Source organism: Neophocaena asiaeorientalis, unplaced genomic scaffold, assembly GCF_003031525.2.
Source record: "Neophocaena asiaeorientalis asiaeorientalis breed wild unplaced genomic scaffold, Neophocaena_asiaeorientalis_V1.1 scaffold505, whole genome shotgun sequence".
Classification (NCBI taxonomy): Eukaryota; Metazoa; Chordata; class Mammalia; order Artiodactyla; family Phocoenidae; genus Neophocaena; species Neophocaena asiaeorientalis.
Window position 1 is genome coordinate 4,032,062 of NW_020174704.1, and position 18,953 is coordinate 4,051,014.

The window sequence follows — 18,953 nt, forward strand, 5'->3', positions numbered from 1 at the left end:
AAGTGGCTGCATGTGCAAGTCAATTTAATGAAAATAAATGGAAAGCCTAATAGCTTCCCAAATAGAATAGTTCTGCTCCACTACCTGGCTTATTCACTAAGTGAATAATTCACAAATGTGGCATTCACAGATGTGGTAAACAGGTAAAAAATAGATCAAATAAAGACAGTTATACACTGTTCAACTTCGAAGTCAAAGAAGTTAGAATTCAATTACAAATGCTTTTCCTTTGTTACATTATGCCAACTTGGAACTAGAGATGATAATATTTGATGAAAATATTTCATATTTGAAGATGTGCATCTTCATTTACCAAATGGATTAAACAACTGATCAGTGTAGGAACAACAATCGAATCACAAAGTTACATTACAGACAACTACAAAAATCTGAAAAAAATAATGTTTACAAATGATAGAGAAGAATAAATTATTTTTCAGTGCACATAATTAGGTATATATAAGATAATTTAAAACAAGTGGAGTGATTGCTGAGGCTGCGCTCTCAAAAATCTCCATCAAAATATATATGTCACCCGAGAGAGAGTGATACAAATAAATTATGACACAAAAGCTGAATGATGTCTCTTCTCATCTTCAAAACCTCAATAATATCTCATCAAAATAATTTGCCAAGTGTGCAAATGATGGAAAACTTTAATTCCAAAACCATTTCTCTAAATTACCAACGGATTTATATTCTTGATGTCTTTTCACATGGTCACAAGCCAAGCATGCATGTGATTCCCAAAATCGTGGAAGATTTACTGTGAAATCTTTCCTCCAGTTAAAGTAACTAAGGTATAATTTATTGTTTTTATCTACTTCCTTCAGATACTTTGCTAGCTCACTGGGAGAGTTATAATCTTCCACATGAATGAATGAATCTGCTGGAATATAATTCTCATAGTTTTCCCTAGATGGCCCCAAAACAACAGGCACAGAGCCAGCCAGAAAAGCATTGTAGAGCTTTTCTGTGATGTAATCTTTGTGGATTGAGTTTTCAAAGGAAAGATAAAATTTGCAAGTAGATATGGTAGGAATCAAATTTTTATCATTCACATACTCTCCAAATGCTTGCCCATAGGTATGGATTTCAATGCTTTTGCTTAGCTCATTGTAATACTTGACCCTGGCATGCTCAGGGTTCCAGTTACTTACAACCCAGCACACTAACTTCTCTTTGCTTGGCACTTCAAACACGAAGGGGTTTGTGCTCACCGTCAAGAAGCCATAAGGCACTTGGATATCTGAGTCGCGGCGATAAGTCAGAGTCAGGTTGAACAGGTGCTCAATGCCGCTCTTCTGGGGTGTGTGAGTTGGTGATTCCAAATTCATCCAAATCCATTTCTGGAAGGGTGGTCTCGCCTGCTGAGGTAAATTAGTCAGATCCCAACTGATGTCTCGGTGATGGATCAGAACCGCATGCGATTTGTTGTACAGGGACCGGTCCGTCGTGAGATGGCATCCTTGGATGTTGAACATTGCTTGGCAAGACGTAAGGTCAAAGGTCTGCCCAAATGGCCACACCCAAATCAGAATCGTAGTTTCGTTAAAATAATCAGTTTTGGTGGAGAAGAAATTTTTCATTTTCAGCACAGTGCTGGCTGACTCCATCGGATTGAAGATCCAGCTGTTGGTGGGCTTGATGTAAACGAGCAGACATGCCATGAAGCAGCCCAGGATAATGCAGACGATTAAAAATGGGCGGAGAATTCCTTTGGATGCCGAGGTCATAATTTTTCCTGTGAAACAGAAAAGGAAAGATAGAGGGGTAGGTAGAGGTAGGGATGAAGAGTTAATCATAAATACATTTTGAGATAAACAGGTGATACATCCTAAAATACACTTAATCACAAAATCAACTGCATTTTCCTTTCCAGTCTTAGCAAAAACTAAATATAGGATGTCAGTGCAATAAAATCAAGTTGTAACTTTAACAGTACCCGTTTCCTAAATGCTCACTCTCAGCTAGGCTTTGTGCCAAGCACTTTGCATACTTCATTTCCTTTGATCCTCACAGAACCCCTATCAAGGAGGTCTTTTATCACCTCTTCTCTGCAGAATGAAGAAGTTGAGGGCCAGAGATATAAGTAACTAGCTTACCCTAACTAGCTTATCCATTGAGTTATGCTCTTTCTTGCCTTCTACAACCTTTTTTGAACAAATAATACAAACATCAATAATCCATTGAGGTGCATTTGGCACCTCAGGTTTTATTGTCTTGATTTCTCTAGTCTCTGCCCTTTATATGAGTGAGGACTATTTACCCAGGAGTTAAATTCAGATCCATTTCCCAAAACAAGAACAGTATCTGACACTTATCTGGTGCTCATTAGCGCCAAGCATTAATCTGAGGACTTACATGAACATATATATATACATATGTGTGTGTGTTAATGTATATACATATGTGTGGTGTGTGTGTCTGCGTAAGCATACATATTAACTCATTATATTCCTATCTTAATCATGAAGAAACTGAAGCCCAAAATGGTTAAGAAACTTGCCCAAGGTGATATAGTAAGTGGCAGAATACACTTTTAAACTCAGGCTCTGGCCCCAGAGTCTGGGCACTTGAGGACTACATTTTTTTTTTTCTTTGCGGTACGCGAGCCTCGCACTGTTGTGGCCTCTCCCGTTGCGGAGCACAGGCTCCGGACGCGCAGGTTCAGCGGCCATGGCTCACGGGCCCAGCTGCCCCGCGGCATGTGGGATCTTCCCAGACCGGGGCACGAACCCGTGTCCCCTGCATCGGCAGGCGGACTCTCAACCACTGCGCCACCAGGGAAGCCCGAGGACTACATTTTTATAATCATTGATTCCCCTGGTTGCAGCCAGAGGATACAATCATCTTAATGATAACAGTATGTAAACTCCATGAGGGGCTTTGTTTCTCACTGCTGTGTCCTCATCACCAGGTTACAGGAGATGCTTAATAGATGCTGTGTATGTTGTATGAACGAATGGGTGGATTGCTGAGTACCAACTATGCCCAAGGTAAAATGCTTGGTAACTAGATAAACAAAAGTGAACCAAGTGCGAATGAATGAAATTATACTTAGCTGCTTTCTTGGTGTATTTTAACACATATCCTTCTACAGAATAACTACCTTTAAATTGACTTACAGGTATTCCTACCAGTAGATGAGCAAAATCTCCTAGTTTTGAATTCTCTTTGTAGCAACTCAAAGTTGTCATATTGTACGTTTTAATCCCACAACACTTTTTTGGCCAAACGGGAAGAATTGGTTGCTAGGCAGAAACAACATTCTTTCCACTGTGTCCCTCTCAGTTCTCCTGCTTCCTGGACATTTTGAGTTTCTTGAGGTTCTTCTTGTTAACTCTCTGCACAGCTTCCCCCTTCAACTTTCCACTGCTGTCGGGGTCAATTACTAAACAAGAGGGGCAGTTACTCAGTAACCCCTGCTTTGTACAGAAACTGTCAGAAAAGTTTGTCTCCTGGACCCAAATTGACATCCCCTTGACAGGAACTTTTTCACCTACTCCTCATTACTAAAATTCAGTTGGATACCCAACATGTCTTGAATTATTATACAACCTATTTTTGAAGGACCCACAGCTGTGTCACTATAGCTCTCAAGAGAGACAGCAATAAATGTATAGCATAAAGCAAATCATAAACAGGATAATTAAAGTTTTTGACATCATTTTTTAATAGTTTCAAGTAATATGAAGGAATATAATTTAAAGACTTTAGCATTAAAAATAAGAGTCTTAGTAAAAGATTTGTAAGAATTTGAATGTGTATAATTGTGTTTTCCATTAAGAGACCTTCAGTCGTACTTTAAGAATGCTCTAAGTGTTAAAGAATGGAGGAGCCTGGAATAGAAACGGTTCAGGTGTGATTCTCAAACCATAAGTATACTTCAAGGTATTATGTAGAGAAATGTGAAACCAAGAAGAACAGAAGGCTTCTTCAAGGTGTGGTAATTCTAGATGTGTGTGTGTGTGTGTGTGTGTGTGTGTGTGTGTGTTTTGAATCCTTATTTTAAATGGAAAGAAACAGGCATATGTCTGGAAAAGATGGAAACTCTAACTGTCAATCACTGTGTGGTACACTTACTCTCTATATGTTGTCCAGGTTCATAATCAAACCACTCCTGATAAAGCAAGACTTTTTAATCCTCAGTTAAAAAAGCATAAAAATCAGAAACGCTTTGAACAGAACTTTGGATCTACTTGGGGATCTTGAGATCAACTCAAATCAACCCCAAAGACCTGAAATGAATCACTGACAAATTAATAGGTGGATTAAAATTAGAAATGGTTTAAAAAAGCAGAAGGGTTGCCATATATAGTCACATTGTGACTTCTTTCCTGTTAAACAAAATAAAATTTGAAAGTGCTTCCTACAGTGCCTGGACAATAGAAAGCACTAGGTGTTTGCTATTATGTTACTATTTCTTGTTAAACAGTCAAGAATCAGAGCTCTCATCATAGCTGAAAGTCTTTTGGACTAATAGATTCTGATTTTATGCAAATTATTACCATTTCTAACCACACACACGCCTACAGTCTCCTCTAAGTACAAAACATAACTCATTAATAATGTCTGGATAAAATACGTAAGAAAACAAAGTATAATGAATATAAGCAGGTCTTTCAATAAGTCACGGTATGAGTCTTTTCACAAAACGTTGCTCTACAAGCACATTATACTTAGAGGATTCTGTAGCAGATATTTGCTAGTGTTTACTGCCTGGCAGTTGCTCTGCCGTCTTCTGAAAATAGTGCCCGAATTTCCTATCGAGATACCTCTCCTCTCCTGTGTGCAATCTTTGGGACTGCAGAGGACAATATCTCCCTTTTTCTTAACCAGTGTTGAGCAGGGGAGCCAGATCATTCAAACTCTCTCTCTCTCTCTCTGGGTGTTTAAATCTTGAGTGTAAGGGCCAGGAGGGAAAATATATTGGAGCTGATTAACCACAGTGGGGTCCCCTGAGAAAACAATTATATAAACTCTGCTATCTGGGTCCAAGGAGCTCCCCGTGATGCTGCCTTCCTATGCCTGGTTCTTCAGATATTCCTTCAGTTCTAAGAGCTAGCTACTCCATAAACTTGCAATGATTTCCTTTTTGTTTACATTAGTTATAATTGGTTTTATTGCTTGAAACAAACAAATCCAAACAAACAACAAAAACAAACAACAAAACCCTAATCAAGCCAAAAAAAAACCCCAAAATGAAAAAACAAAAACCCAATTGATTATCTCTCCTTTTTTTTTTTCCCTGCAGTAGGTTAAGTATGTAACTTAAATCTTTCAAAAAATTATCTGGATTTAAAAAACCTATATATAAATTCTAAAAACAGCAAACAAATCTCTTCACTTTACATTAAGCCATAGACTGCACCTAGAGTTTAGCTATTTGGTGGTGTCTAACTTAACAGTTAGTAATCTGTTTAGGCCAGCTCAGAGAACACTTTTTCCCCATATAATCATTATGGTGTTTAGCGTCATGACATTAGTATCTGGAATTCTGCAAAAGTCTTCTGAATACTCCATTGATGTTCGTAATTTAAATTGCCCCTTTAAAAAAATTGGGGGAGGTTGGTATTGTTTTGTTTTCCTTCTACTCTTTCCTACAACTTTTATGCTAAAATCCTTTACAAGAATAAAAATATAAGCCTTCTACTTTCTACACTGTACACCGAATTATATTCTGTCTCAAAGCACTGTAAGACTTAATATATTCATGGCTTTACTTTCAAAGACTCCCTTGACACCTCACATTCCACTAAACCTTTCTTGTGGGCATTCCTGCTCTGAGTTCCCACAATTCTCCCCATTAGCTCCTGAGCCAAATGCCTCGTGCCTTTGGGAGAAATGCCATTTACTTTTTGGCAAGAAGACACTGGTTGATCTCTAGAATGCTATCAAATTTGTGTTTGTGAACATTTCTCAAAGACCTTTGGATGCAATCTCTGGTATTTCCAGGCAAAAGCCTCTGTTTTACTTCCTCCAAACACCAGAGAAGCTGCCACCAAAATATACCAGCTTTGGTCAGCAGTGCTTTTCCTGAATATTCCTCAGAATACATTCTGGCATAACTGACAATTTCCTGACTTATTAATACAGTGGTTTCATCTTTAGGGTTATTACCTCTAAATGCTCAAAAACCTCTTTTTTTTTTTTTTTTCTGCTTTCACTTTTGTCTCAGACATTTGTTTCCTTTGGTCTGCAAGTTGCCAACTGCCACGTCTCCTGCCCTGCACACTTCTTTATCTTGGATAGTTTCTACATTCAGTCTCTGAAATTTTCTTTTCAATTCAGGGATTAACCTTTTTTAGTCTGATCTTTTATCTGCTCTCTTCTCTTTACTCATAATCACTAGTTCTTAATCACTGTCTCAATTCACTTTAGAAGCTCTATTTACCAGCTCTGGCTGTAGCTAGAACAATCAGATCTGACACTGAGCCCAAGTGTAACGTGGCCCATGTGCCACCTAAACACAGGAACACCCCAGACAGGATGGGGGTAGTTTCTGTCATTTTCCCAGAACATGCTTTCTGGATTCCCTTGAGTCAGTCTTTCATAATTTCATAGTGCTTTCTATGATTATTGTCAGGTGTTGGACCATAGCAGCCAGGTAATGAAGGTCAAGGATGCCTTTAAAAAAAGAAACCTCTCATTTTTGGGCCAAAATATTACTATATGTTCCTGACTCTGAGAGTTTCTTTCTTTTCGATGACAAAGTAGAGCAATTAACCCATTGAAGGAGCCTTGACATTTCCCTTTCCTTCAAATCCACACCCAACCCAGCACGAGACCTGCCGGTTTTGCCTCCTCAATATTTCTTAGATTAGTTGACTTCTCCCCATTTCCCTGGGTTAAAATGTGTATCATCTCTTGTATGGACTACTAACATTGCTTTTTAAGTGGTCCACCTGGCACTCACTTTTGATCCTTTCGGTTCATTCACACTGTAGTAGACCAGTGATTCTCAAAGTGTGTTCCCAAGACTGCCTCAGCATCAGCATCTCCTGGGATCTTGTTAGAAATGCAAATTCCCCCACCCAAATCTTGACATATGGAAGCAGAAACTCTAGGGTGAGGCCCGGCAATCCATTTAAAAAGTCCTCCAAGTGATTCCAACATACACTTTTGAAACCACACATCACGTTACCCTTCTGTTTAAGGGTATGAATTCCAGTTGCTTTTAAGATAAAGTAAAAAAGTCTTAATGTGGCTTAAACAGTTTTGGATGATGGGGACCTTGCCTCTGTCTCCAGCCTCAGTGCGTTGACAAACTCTTTTGCATTCTCTGCAATGCTGTGCTTGGCCATCTTGCATGGGGTCACTGCACCAGTTCTTCCCCCTCCCTGAACAGTTTCCTGCTCTTTCTTTTTTTTTTTTTTTTTTTTTTGCGGTACGCGGGCCTCTCACTGTTGTGGCCTCTCCCGTTGCGGAGCACAGGCTCCAGACGCGCAGGCTCAGCAGGCATGGCTCACGGGCCCAGCCGCTCCGCGGCATGTGGGATCTTCCCGGACTGGGGCACGAACCCATGTCCCCTGAATTGGCAGGTGGACTCTCAACCACTGCGCCACCAGGGAAGCCCTGTTGAGTCAATTTTGAAACTCAACTAACCTCAAAGAGCTAAATTGCCTAAAAACAATAAAGGCGGAGAAAAGGAATCATTTAAATAAAATTTTCAGTTATATCCCAGAGTTTGTCCACATGTCATCAGTTAATAGTTTCAAAGGATTTATAAGTATTTATTTTTACCATTCCTTAAAACTTAATATGGAATTCCTTCTCTATAAATTTTTGCATTCTTAATTCCCTGGATCTCACCAGACCACTATTGAATATATAAGGCCATATGCTTTGAATCACCAGTTTGATAGTTGGATTTCCATCAGTCTTACTACCAGGAATGTCTCTTCTTTTAGGTGTCCCTCAATTGTTTCTGTGAAAGACCATGCAAGTTTCATTTGGACCCCAACCAGTGTGGCAGCAACAGTCCCCATCCACTGTTTGTCCTTCTTCATCATGTGGTTCCACTAGTCTGAGAATCATCTTAATGCAGCTGTCCTTCTCCTCCTAACCATTCAATGTGTGGACCTAGAAACACAAATGCAGCTTTTCGCTGACCTCTAACCTTCAGGGTGCCAGAGTTTCTGGGTCCACGTCACAGTTGAAAAACCATCTCTCTGATCAAACTTGGTCACTGATTCCAGCATCTCTGAATATGCTGGGACACTCACAACATCTCTTCCAGAACTTTTCCTTCAATTTCTGGTCCTCTATCTGCTAACAGTACAGACTTTATTCTCGTTTATAGGGCAAGTGAGTGAATCCACAGGAAATAAACTACTTTACCTTCTCTGGCTCTTTCCTCTACCCTTATCCCCAACGTTAAATTCTTGCTCTTCCAGCTACAAAAGCAAAAATGAGAACAAAAAAACAAAACACCATCATGCATATCAAAGCATGTTAGCAGATACTAAGAAGGAGGCTGCCTGAATGAAAGAATATCTACCTACAGAGAGAAACATTGGATGGGGCATTGCCATGACAACAGTTTCTGCATCAGACTAAATTCTGAAGGCTGATCATCTTTTGAACTCATGTGAAGCTAATTAGCACCAGCTTTACTGGGGTTAAATAAAAACAGATTACTGTAGTTAATGAGGAGCTTCTGAAACTTCAACTTAAATCTATAATAAAAGAATTGGCCAGTAAGAACTAAAATTGAAAGGATGAGCCACAAGAAGTCAAGAACCTGAGACAATATGATAGAAGTGTTGTTCAGAAGATTGTAGGGAAAAAAAAAGAAGTTGCAAGTTTAATCAACTTGCAGCTGAGTAATCTGAAAATGAACTGATTGATTAACATACTTAACAGAAGATAATATTATTAGAAGAAAGATGGAAATGGAGAAATTAGGAGTAAAAATTCCAAGAGTAAGAAACTTTTAATCTTGGAGATACAAGTGCTACAGTCCTTGGAGGGGAGGATTTCTATCATATCTTGGTGGGAATTCAATTGGCCCCTTTGGCTTCTTTATCTGTAACCTGAATGAAACATCGTCAAGGGTCACCTAAGTGTCTTATTCTGATACCATTCTTAATAAATAATCTTTTGAATATTTATTTTACCAAGCAGTTGAATACTCAGAAGAAAACACCATATTTGATGAACACTGTTCTCTTATCTTCTATTAAAGAACCTTCACCCTTCCTAAAACCGCTCCTCTGTTCTATCCTTGCAGATAGTCACATCATCCATACACCTGCCTAAGTCTCCAGTTGGAAAGCATGATTTACTGCCTCCACTCCCTAACCTGACTTCCATAGATTACCACAATTAGTCAACTGAAATGCCATAACATTTGTTAAATCTCACTCTCTTTCTCCATCTTTTTGCCACTTCATTGTTTAGGTCTGCATCACTTATTTCCTGGATTGTTGTAATGAACCATTAACTGTTATCACTGATACTGGTCTTGCTTTCCTTTGATTCATAGTAAAAACTGTGACTTGAGTGTCCTTTTCCTTTTTCCCTTTAATTCTCTCTCTTTCAAAAAAGTTTTATTATAGAAGTTGTGTTGGGGAAGAAGGTGTTAAAGCAGCTGGCCTGAGATCCCGCTTATTACCAGGGAGATGATCCTGGGGGGTGGGAGGAAGAATGCAGGCGACCTGGTCTAATGTCCTTGAAAACATGATAACTTGACCTCCAGGTCAACAGACTAATATTTGCTGGAAGGGAGAATTCTTATCTATGAAATACTTTAAGGAAGATGTTCTTGGTTTAGAATTGCTTACTGTAAACAGACATATACTTGTATGGATTTATGAGGTATGGCTCGCTGGAGAATGTTACATAAGCTATACAATTGTATAAGCTATACAATTCTCTTGAGTATAAAATGGAGATGTTTTCCTTATATGATGTCTTATTTACCAAAACACTTTCAGGTATATGTCTGAATTTATTTCAAGGTTATCTATTCTATTCTACTGATCTATCTGTTGATTATAACATGCTTTAAATTGTTTATATAGTTTTCCTCCTCATAATTATTTTCTTTAATTGTATATAACCTGCTTATTTTTCCAAATAACAACAGAATAATTTTCATCAAGCCCATCCTTGAAAAAAATCTTTTTTTCTTATAAGCAGATATTCATTTTTAATTATTATTTATTTATTTTTGGCTGTGTTGGGTCTTCGTTTCTGTGCGAGGACTTTCTCTAGTTGCGGCAAGCGGGGGCCACTCTTCATCGCGGTGCGCGGGCCTCTCACTATCACGGCGTCTCTTGTTGCAGAGCACAGGCTCCAGACGTGCAGGCTCAGTAGCTGTGGCTCACGGGCCTAGTTGCTCCACGGCATGTGGGATCTTCCCAGACCGGGGCTCGAACCCGTGTCCCCTGCATTGGCAGGGAGATTCTCAACCACTGCACCACCAGGGAAGCCCTCTTGTTAGTATTTTGGAGAAATATTTCATTATGTCTGTTTAAATTATTTGAAAAAATAACATACCAAAAGTATTTGTTCTTCTCAATGAAAACACGCTATGCCATTCTTTTAAAATTGTTCATATCCTGGGTAAAGATTGATGGTGTCTTATGTATAGAATATTTATTTTTCTGAGGCATTTCATGTTTTTGCTGGCCTTGTCACTGTTAACGTATTTTTCTTCCCTCATACCTCCTGATTATTTCTGAAATAGAGAAACACTAATGATTTTACATTTTTATATTTTATCGTAACACTTTACAGAACTCCTATCAATTTTAAGAATTTTTTGTTGATTTTATTGAGTTATTGAGATACATTTGCATGGCCCTTGTAAATAATAATATTTTCTTTACAATTTCAGTAGGTAAAATACATTGTTCATGGCTTAGAATTTTTGAAAAGACATTAAATAATAAGACTGATAGTTGGCTTCTTTGGCACTTTCTATTTGTAAGGACTGTGTCACTTCTCACCATTTTATAAGATAGAGATACTGTTCTCATGTTAAGGAAGTTTCTTTCTATACCTTTAAATCAATTACTGATTCTATTTTTTCATTTGCTTGTTTTAATTAAGTACTTTTTCTTCTACTAATAGTATCCTATGATTTTGTATTAGGTCTTTGATTTGTTATGATATTAATATATTTCCTTATTTAAATCTTCCCTAAATTATTGGCATAACACTATTTTTCTGTACAAATTAGTGCTGATATTTATTTAGGTATTTTTGCATACATATCCAGAAGTGAGTATGTATTTTTTGTTATGGGGCCCTCTATTTTTTTTTTTAACATCTTTATTGGAGTATAATTGCTTTACAAAAGTGTGTTAGTTTCTGCTTTATAACAAAGTGAATCAGTTATACATATACATATGTTCCCATATCTCTTCCCTCTTGCGTCTCCCTCCCTCCCACCCTCCCTATCCCACCCCTCTAGGTGGTCGCACAGCACTGAGCTGATCTCCCTGTGCTATGCGGCTGCTTCCCACTAGCTATCTATTTTATGTTTGATAGTGCACGACCCAGCAATCCCACTACTGGGCATATAGCCTGAGAAAACCATAATTCAAAAAGAGTCATGTACCAAAATGTTCATTGCAGCTCTATTTACAATAGCCAGGACATGGAAGCAACCTAAGTGTCCATCAACAGATGAATGGATAAAGAAGATGTGGCACATATATACAATGGAATATTACTCAGCCATAAAAGGAAATGAAATTGAGTTATTTGTAGTGAGGTGGATGGACCTGGAGTCTGTTATACAGAGAGAAGTATGTCAGAAAGAGAAAAACAAATACCGTATTCTAACACATATATATGGAATCTAAGAAAAGAAAAAAAAAAAGATCATGAAGAACCTAGGGGTAAGACAGGAATAAAGACACAGACCTACTAGAGAATGGACTTGGGGATATGGGGAGGGGGAAGGGTAAGCTGTGACAAAGTGAGAGAGTGGCATGGACATATATACACTACCAAACATAAAATAGATAGCTATGGGGCCCTCTTAATTAAGTTTTGATATTAAGACTAGACTATCTATATAGAGGATTAGATGAGATTGCACTGTTCCTAACATATTCTAAGTACAAAATAAATGCCAACTGTTGTTATTAATATTTATTTTGGGCATTAGGTAGTATTACCGAGAAGCTTTTGTAGCATGAGGATTATTTTTCCTTGAGAATTTGAAACCAATTGGTCCTGATCCCTCTCTTTTTTAGTTATCTGATAACATTTCCAATTTCTTTTATTTATATATTTAATTTTTTTCTGTTACTTGAGTTAATTTTGATCATTTGCATTATCCCAGAATTGTTCATGGCAACAAGATTTATAAATATATTAACATCTCACTGCATGTAGTACTTTCTAAAAATAGCAACAGCAGAGCAACAACAACAACGACCGCCTCTGATTTTGTTCTTATGTCATTTCCCTTGTGTCTAATTCTGTTTATTTATCCTTAAAGAAATCAGAGGCAGCATTACTTTCTGTTATGGACTGAATGTTTATGTCCTCCCAAAATTGATATGTTTAAGCCTTAATTCCCAATGTGGCTGTATTTGGAGATGGGTCCTTTAAGGAAGAAATTACAATTAAATGAGGTTGCAAGGGTGGGACCCTGGACCAAAAGGATTAGTGTTATAAGAAGAGACACCAGAGAGCTTTTGCTTTTCTCCCTGCTCTTGCAAACTCACCAATAGGAGGTCATGTGAGCACATAGCTAGAAGGTGGCCATCTGCAGACCAAGGGGAGAGCTCTCACCAGGCACCTTAATCTTGAACTGCTAGCCTCCAGAATTGTGAGAAAATAAATATCTGTTACTTAAGCCTCCCAGTCTGTGGTATTTTGTTATGGCAGCTCTAGCAAACTAATGCACCTCCTCATCTAAGTCTTTTATATTTTGACACTCCTTTTACCATGAATGTGTGTCACAGCACTTTATTGTATTGCTCAATCAATATTTCTTACATGGATGAAATCAACAAAAAGTTATATCCCTCCTTTTGAAAGAACAAACTCACCATTCAGTTACCTGTGTGTACATGTTAGGTTGATGTGACCGATTATCTCTAGGTACACTGACAATATCTTTTTTTCTGGGCCGGAAAGGACAGAAACAAATCCTGAATGTTTTCCCTTTGGTGCTTGAGGGCCAGTAGGTACCAATGTTATCTATTTGTCTCTCTCTAACGTTAAAAGTAATAGTCCAAATGTAGTATATACAAAGGTAACAAATGATCCACTCACTTTATGTTCATCCATGACTCAAACTTGTTTCTTACTTTTATGCTATGTGAAATAAGTGCTAGATTATATCTTTAAACAAAAGTGGAAAGGAAGACCATCTACTGGCTGTGGACTGTGTGGGGCATATGGCATGTTGTTTTGTGACTGAGAACACCTGCTCTGCATACAGTGTGCCGGTTTCCAATCCTGAATCTACCTCTGGCTCTCTGTGAAGCTTTCCAGCAATATCCTCAACCTTTCCATGTGTCAGTTATTCATCTACAAAATAAGAAGAATACCTACTTGCCAGATTTGTGCATTTTAAATGAATTGATACATGTAAATTACCTGGATCCGCCCCTGGTGCATAGCAAGCATTCAGTAATTATGAACTGTAATATTTGCCACATATACACGTGTAGGGCTTAAGATGTATGCTTTTTCATTTCTGAATATGAAATTGCCACATATAGCAGTAGCAGTAAGACACTTTGCACTTCTCTGAAAGACAGGGTTGCAGATTTTTCATGGGATAACCTAGTCACTTAACCACTAAGCAATCGATCACCTCTCACAAAAAAGAAACTGGTATTTTGCAGCATGAATGTGTCACTGGCCACAATGCAAAAGGCAATTTGCTCCATTTTAATTTGATTTTGTTCCATCTTTTAGAGTAATTACTGGACAATTATTTTGACATAAGCTGGATGCTCAATAGGCAGATCTGGCTCCATGTGATTAAGGAACTCATTTTCTCTGATGTGCTTTGCCCCTCTTTGACCTTCAATTTCTAAAAACATATTTTTCAGGTGTTCTCTTTAGAAGTGATTTTTCACCCTTTTTCATTTTCTTACTTATTGTTTTTCTGTACTGAAATTCCATTTTTTCTTACAGCCAGCAAACTAACTGACCCCAAGCTTTGCATATAGCAAATGCTCATTTAAGTGACACAGTGTCATAAATGGGTGGTACAATGAATATAAGTAAACTGCCTTAAAGAACTCATTAGCCAAAAAAAAAGAAGTGGTAAACTAAGATACAAATCCTGTTGAATAATATATACTTTAAAAGATTTTATCTTAATGAGACTTTCTTCCTCTGAGCCTTCATAGTCACTCTGCGTCTCTCCAACGTGGCACCACCTACCTAAAAGGGTGGTTATGAAGAAATAGAAGGTAACATAAAACAGAGTAATAGTTTGAAAGCTATGTACGCATTTTTCGTTTTGAACTTTCTCAGTGCATGACCTTAATCCTAGCTGACCTGTCTATCTAACCTGTCTTGGGGCTGAAGTGGGGTAGGTAAGTTAGGATTTATTCGAGAAGAAATGAAAAGAGAAAGGAGAATGTACTTTTCAGCTTCTGACATGTAGTACCAGATGCAAGCTCAGTTACTATTTTGAGAGGAGATTTTTCGAATGCATTTATTCTCTTTTTAACATATCAAGGTCTAAGATTGAAGGAAGCTCTCTGGGCTTTGGCCTAAGTCGGGGATGTCAGATCATTAAGGTTGATATTAAAAAGAGAGGAGTGGGGAGGCCTCTTGAAAACCACAGGAAGTGTCAAAGTCAACTTGGCCAGTGTGGTCAGACACCTGAGATCTTGAGGGACAGCTTTCGCAAGCATCCCTTGGTATGGGTGGATGAGATATGGCTGGGAAGCTTGTAGGGGCGGGGGGTGCCATGATGTGGTGAGGTGGCCCTGCAGGACTGCAGGGCTGACTGCCTGGCCTGAGGCTGGGTGGCAGCCACAGCCAGATCCCGGAAAGGTCTTAGCACTCAAGAAGCTGAAGGGAACCCATGGCAACCAGGCTGCTCCACTGTGTGTCATTACGGGTGATGAGACAAAAATTCACATTTTAAGACAAGAAAAATGTAAACATTTTTCTCTGCCTGTTTGGGCATCCTCCCTCCCCTCCAGTGTGCTATGTGCATCTACATTATGCATTAACCAGACCAGCCCAACGGCAGAAATACCTGCTTAACCATAAAGATCAATTTTTCTTTTTCTGGTGCCAGACATGTAACTCCTTAGCAGACAACTTTGGTGAACTTTACGTAAAATGACCCTGTAAGGGGTCATAATGACCACCTTACGTGCAGACATCTTTGGTGAACTTTCTGTACAATGCCAATATATCATTCCCCTTAAAGACAGCAATTGGTGCAGAATAGACTGGTCAGACGATCTGGAGAGATACTGGGATGCATCTAATGGAAGTTCTTAGCTTAAATATTAATTTATGACCTTATTAATGTTACTAGCTATATTGTATTATATCTATTTTACAACATTATTGTTTCTTGCATTACCAAATGTGTGACTGATCCTCTGATAAAATTAATGATGATTAGGCTATTTGATATGATTGACCAAATATATAATCCTATAATATTAATGATTGAAATACTGTAACTCTAGATACTGGAAGAAGCAACAAGAGGGAACCATTTCTAGGACCATAACAGGCTCGTAAGACAGGTGGTCCAGAGACTTTCTGGCTGCTGTTAACAGGGCCTAGTCCAGTAACAGCACATTGACTAACAACAGAATTCTCGCCTGACCTGGGAGTGAGCATTCCTAGGACTGTCGGACAAATTTGTCACAAAACACCTCCCAAACCTTCATTGAAATCAACACCGAAAAGGAAAAGAATTATAAAATAAAGAATGTTGCTCACAATCCAATTCTATAAGAATCAAGTCATTAGCCACTGCAGTCACTGACTACAGCATACGCTGAAAGGAATTCAAGGCAAAGATCAGGAGGGGGCAATGCTCTAGGAAAACTGGCAGAACTGGCCCTCAGATAGTTAGATGTTTTCAGGAGAAAATTTTAAGAACCCAGCTTCTTATGTCTTCCCATGCTTAGAAAAGCACTAAAATCATTAACTAAGATATTTGTTCCTCAAGAATAGCAGCGATCTTCTACCAGGATGTGTGCTTGATGGCACGTATCCCTTTGTCAAAATCACATATACACTGCCCACGCCCGCCCTTACCTCTGCAGAACAGTTCTCAGAGCTTTCTGAAAGACTGCCTCCCAGCTTATAATCTTCAGGTTGGCCCAAATAAAATTTTCCATTTCTTTCTTAGATGATTATTGATTAACTTTTTGGTCAACACTGGAAAGTCTCAGGTCACAATTATCCCAGCCTGAAACTTAAACCATCAGGGCAAGCCAGAAACAGGTAGACAAGAAGCGTGGTCCTGAGGTTGGAAGGTGTCAGACAGAAAGATGCTTCCCCATTTTCTCTTGCAAGAAGGTTTTATCTGAGGTTTTGAGAAAAGCAGAGGAAAGGAGAGAATATCTGAGAGAAAAAAATTTTTTAAATGATCAAAATGAACTGTTTCAATTAAGGGGCAGCCAACTACACGCCTGGTGGCCAAACCTAGCCATTGCCTGTTTCGTAAATAAAGTTTTGCTGAAAGCGACCACACCCATCCATTTATGTACTGTCTATGGCCACTTTTGTGCTATAATGACAGAGCTGAATAGCTGCAGCAGGGATCCTATGGCTCACAAAGCCTGAAATATTTAATATCTACTATCAGATAGAACTTACTTTAAAATGTAATGTGAGTTATTTATCTTGATATTAGATGGCTCAAGTGGAATGCTAGAGTTCAGCAGTGAACTCTGTATTTTCCCTTTACTGCTAGTAAAATATACATTAAATGAAGTGCCCATGACATCTGTATATAAGTAATTATCACTGCTAGCCACAGAGTAGGTACAATATTTGGTGACTGAATTTATATTAATTTTTCTCTCCTTTTTCAAAGTAAATACATTTCTTACATATTTCTTAGCAGATACTGTAGTGTTGGAGATGTACTTAGTTGAGACAGAAGTTGAGAGTGGGGCAGGCAGAAAATGAAAATAGAGTTCCTTGTCTTTACTCAGTGAAGGCAGAGCTGAGTGTGCTGGCTGGGAAGGAGATGGGGCCATGGCCTCCTAGAGGCACTGTAGTTTTTCTCTTTGATGAGCTCTAAGATTTATCTCTGAAACCATAGCCTCAGGGAAGTGGGAGCCAAAAGGGCATTCCTTTAGCTTTAAATAGTCCCTGTGAGAGTCCTGATACCTTGTTGATACATTTTCTCAGTCCCGCTTCAAGGAAGAAGTCCTGAAACCTAGCTAACTCCTAACTCTTAAGGCAAAAGTCATGACTGTCATAAAACATAATTAGTCCACGGCAAAGTTTGGTGTAAGATCCTGAAACATTTCGGAATCAAAAACTCCTCTGGATAAATGAAAACTTTAGACGTTTATCATTAAAAAAAGGAAGGAAAAAACTATGTGTATGAAATGCTTTCCATTTCAAGAGATTTTTTTGTGGGATGATTTTATTGTGGGTTAATTTGTTCAGACCTGGGCACGTACAGAAGTAGTCTTTGGTTTCCATTACTCATAGATCACTTTCTGTGAGTTCTACTTATCTTCCCCATTTATTTTCATCTTCTTCAACCTGTCTAACCTACTCACAATTCCTGTGTTCACTTTATCATTTTTTTTCCTGGTTCCACATAAAAGTACAATGATAAAAGGAGAAAAATAAGATTATAATGTGTATATCTTGGTATTGTGGCATTGATCAGCTTTTAAAAATTTGGGGACCCTTGTGTCTATTTCTAGCCAGGAGAAAAACCCTGGCAGATGCTGTTTAACCCCTGGCTCTAAGTAATTCTATACTTAACTGGTGAAAGATAACTGTTCTATTTCAAGGGACTTCTGCAGTGGAGAAGGTTTTTTAAGGTTTTTAAGGTTTTTTAATCTTTCTTATTGTCATTTGAAACCACTTAATTTGATTATTTCTCTATGTAGATGGAAAACATTTCAGCAATCTTTTTACAGAATTTCTTATATTCTTGAAGATACCGGGTTGGCCAAAAAGTTCATTCAGTTTTTTCCGTAAGATGTTACGGGAAAACCCGAATGAACTTTTTGGCCAACCCAATAGTTATTAACAACCCTCAGCTATCCTTTCTTCAATAGTAATCTAAGTTTCTTTAACATCTCTTCGTAATGATGGGCTGCTCCTTAAGTACAAGGCTGTGATTTTTAGGACATGAATTTCAGTTTTTTTACCAACTAAAGAGTATCACTTGCCATCTGGTTCTACAAGAATGAAATCATTAGCCACTGCAGTCTGCTGACCTTTAACACACCCTGAAAGGAGTTCAGGGTGGAGCTCAGGAATGAAGCACTCTGTGCTCTGGGAAAAACGGGCAGAACAAGCCTTCAGATAGTTAGATACTTTCTGGAGAAAATTTTATGAACCCAATTTCTTGCATCTTCTCATACCTAGAAAAGCACTAAAGATATCTGTTCCTTGTGACTTAATAGCAAGCTTCTTGTGCCTGGTAGCAACCCTCTACCAAGATGTGTGCCTTGGAGGAAGGCATACCCCCTTTGCCAAAGCCATATATATACTGATCTCCCGTGCCACCTCTTCAAAGCAGTTCCTCAGAGCTATCTGAGAGGCTGTCCCCCAGGCTATAGTCCTCAGTAAACCCCAAATAAAACTGAACTCACAGCTCTCACGTTGTACGTTTTTTTTCCAGTCAACAGTTTTGGCAACCACAAAGCGAAACAGAGCAGATGTCCCTCCTTTGCCTGAACTCTGTGAGGATCTGAGCCTTGGTATCAGCAGAGGCCTCTTGTGCCCATTCACCTCCTCGGAGAGTCCAAAAGAATTTGGGTGAGTCTTTCCTGGTTCTCCGATCTTCC

At 38.6% G+C, this 18,953-nt stretch overlaps 1 protein-coding gene across 1 annotated transcript; it reads right to left on the bottom strand.

The window, feature by feature from the left end:
• Positions 1 to 643: 643 nt before the first annotated feature.
• FUT9 (fucosyltransferase 9) lies at positions 644 to 15,654 on the bottom strand. Its single transcript, XM_024759344.1, has 3 exons — positions 15,640 to 15,654; positions 13,341 to 13,343; positions 644 to 1,744 (listed from the first exon to the last, which is right to left on the bottom strand). Exon 3 carries the CDS (start codon positions 1,734 to 1,736, stop codon positions 657 to 659), a length of 1,080 nt encoding a protein of 359 aa, XP_024615112.1. The 5' UTR covers positions 1,737 to 1,744; positions 13,341 to 13,343; positions 15,640 to 15,654; the 3' UTR covers positions 644 to 656.
• Between the last annotated feature and the right edge of the window lie 3,299 nt (positions 15,655 to 18,953).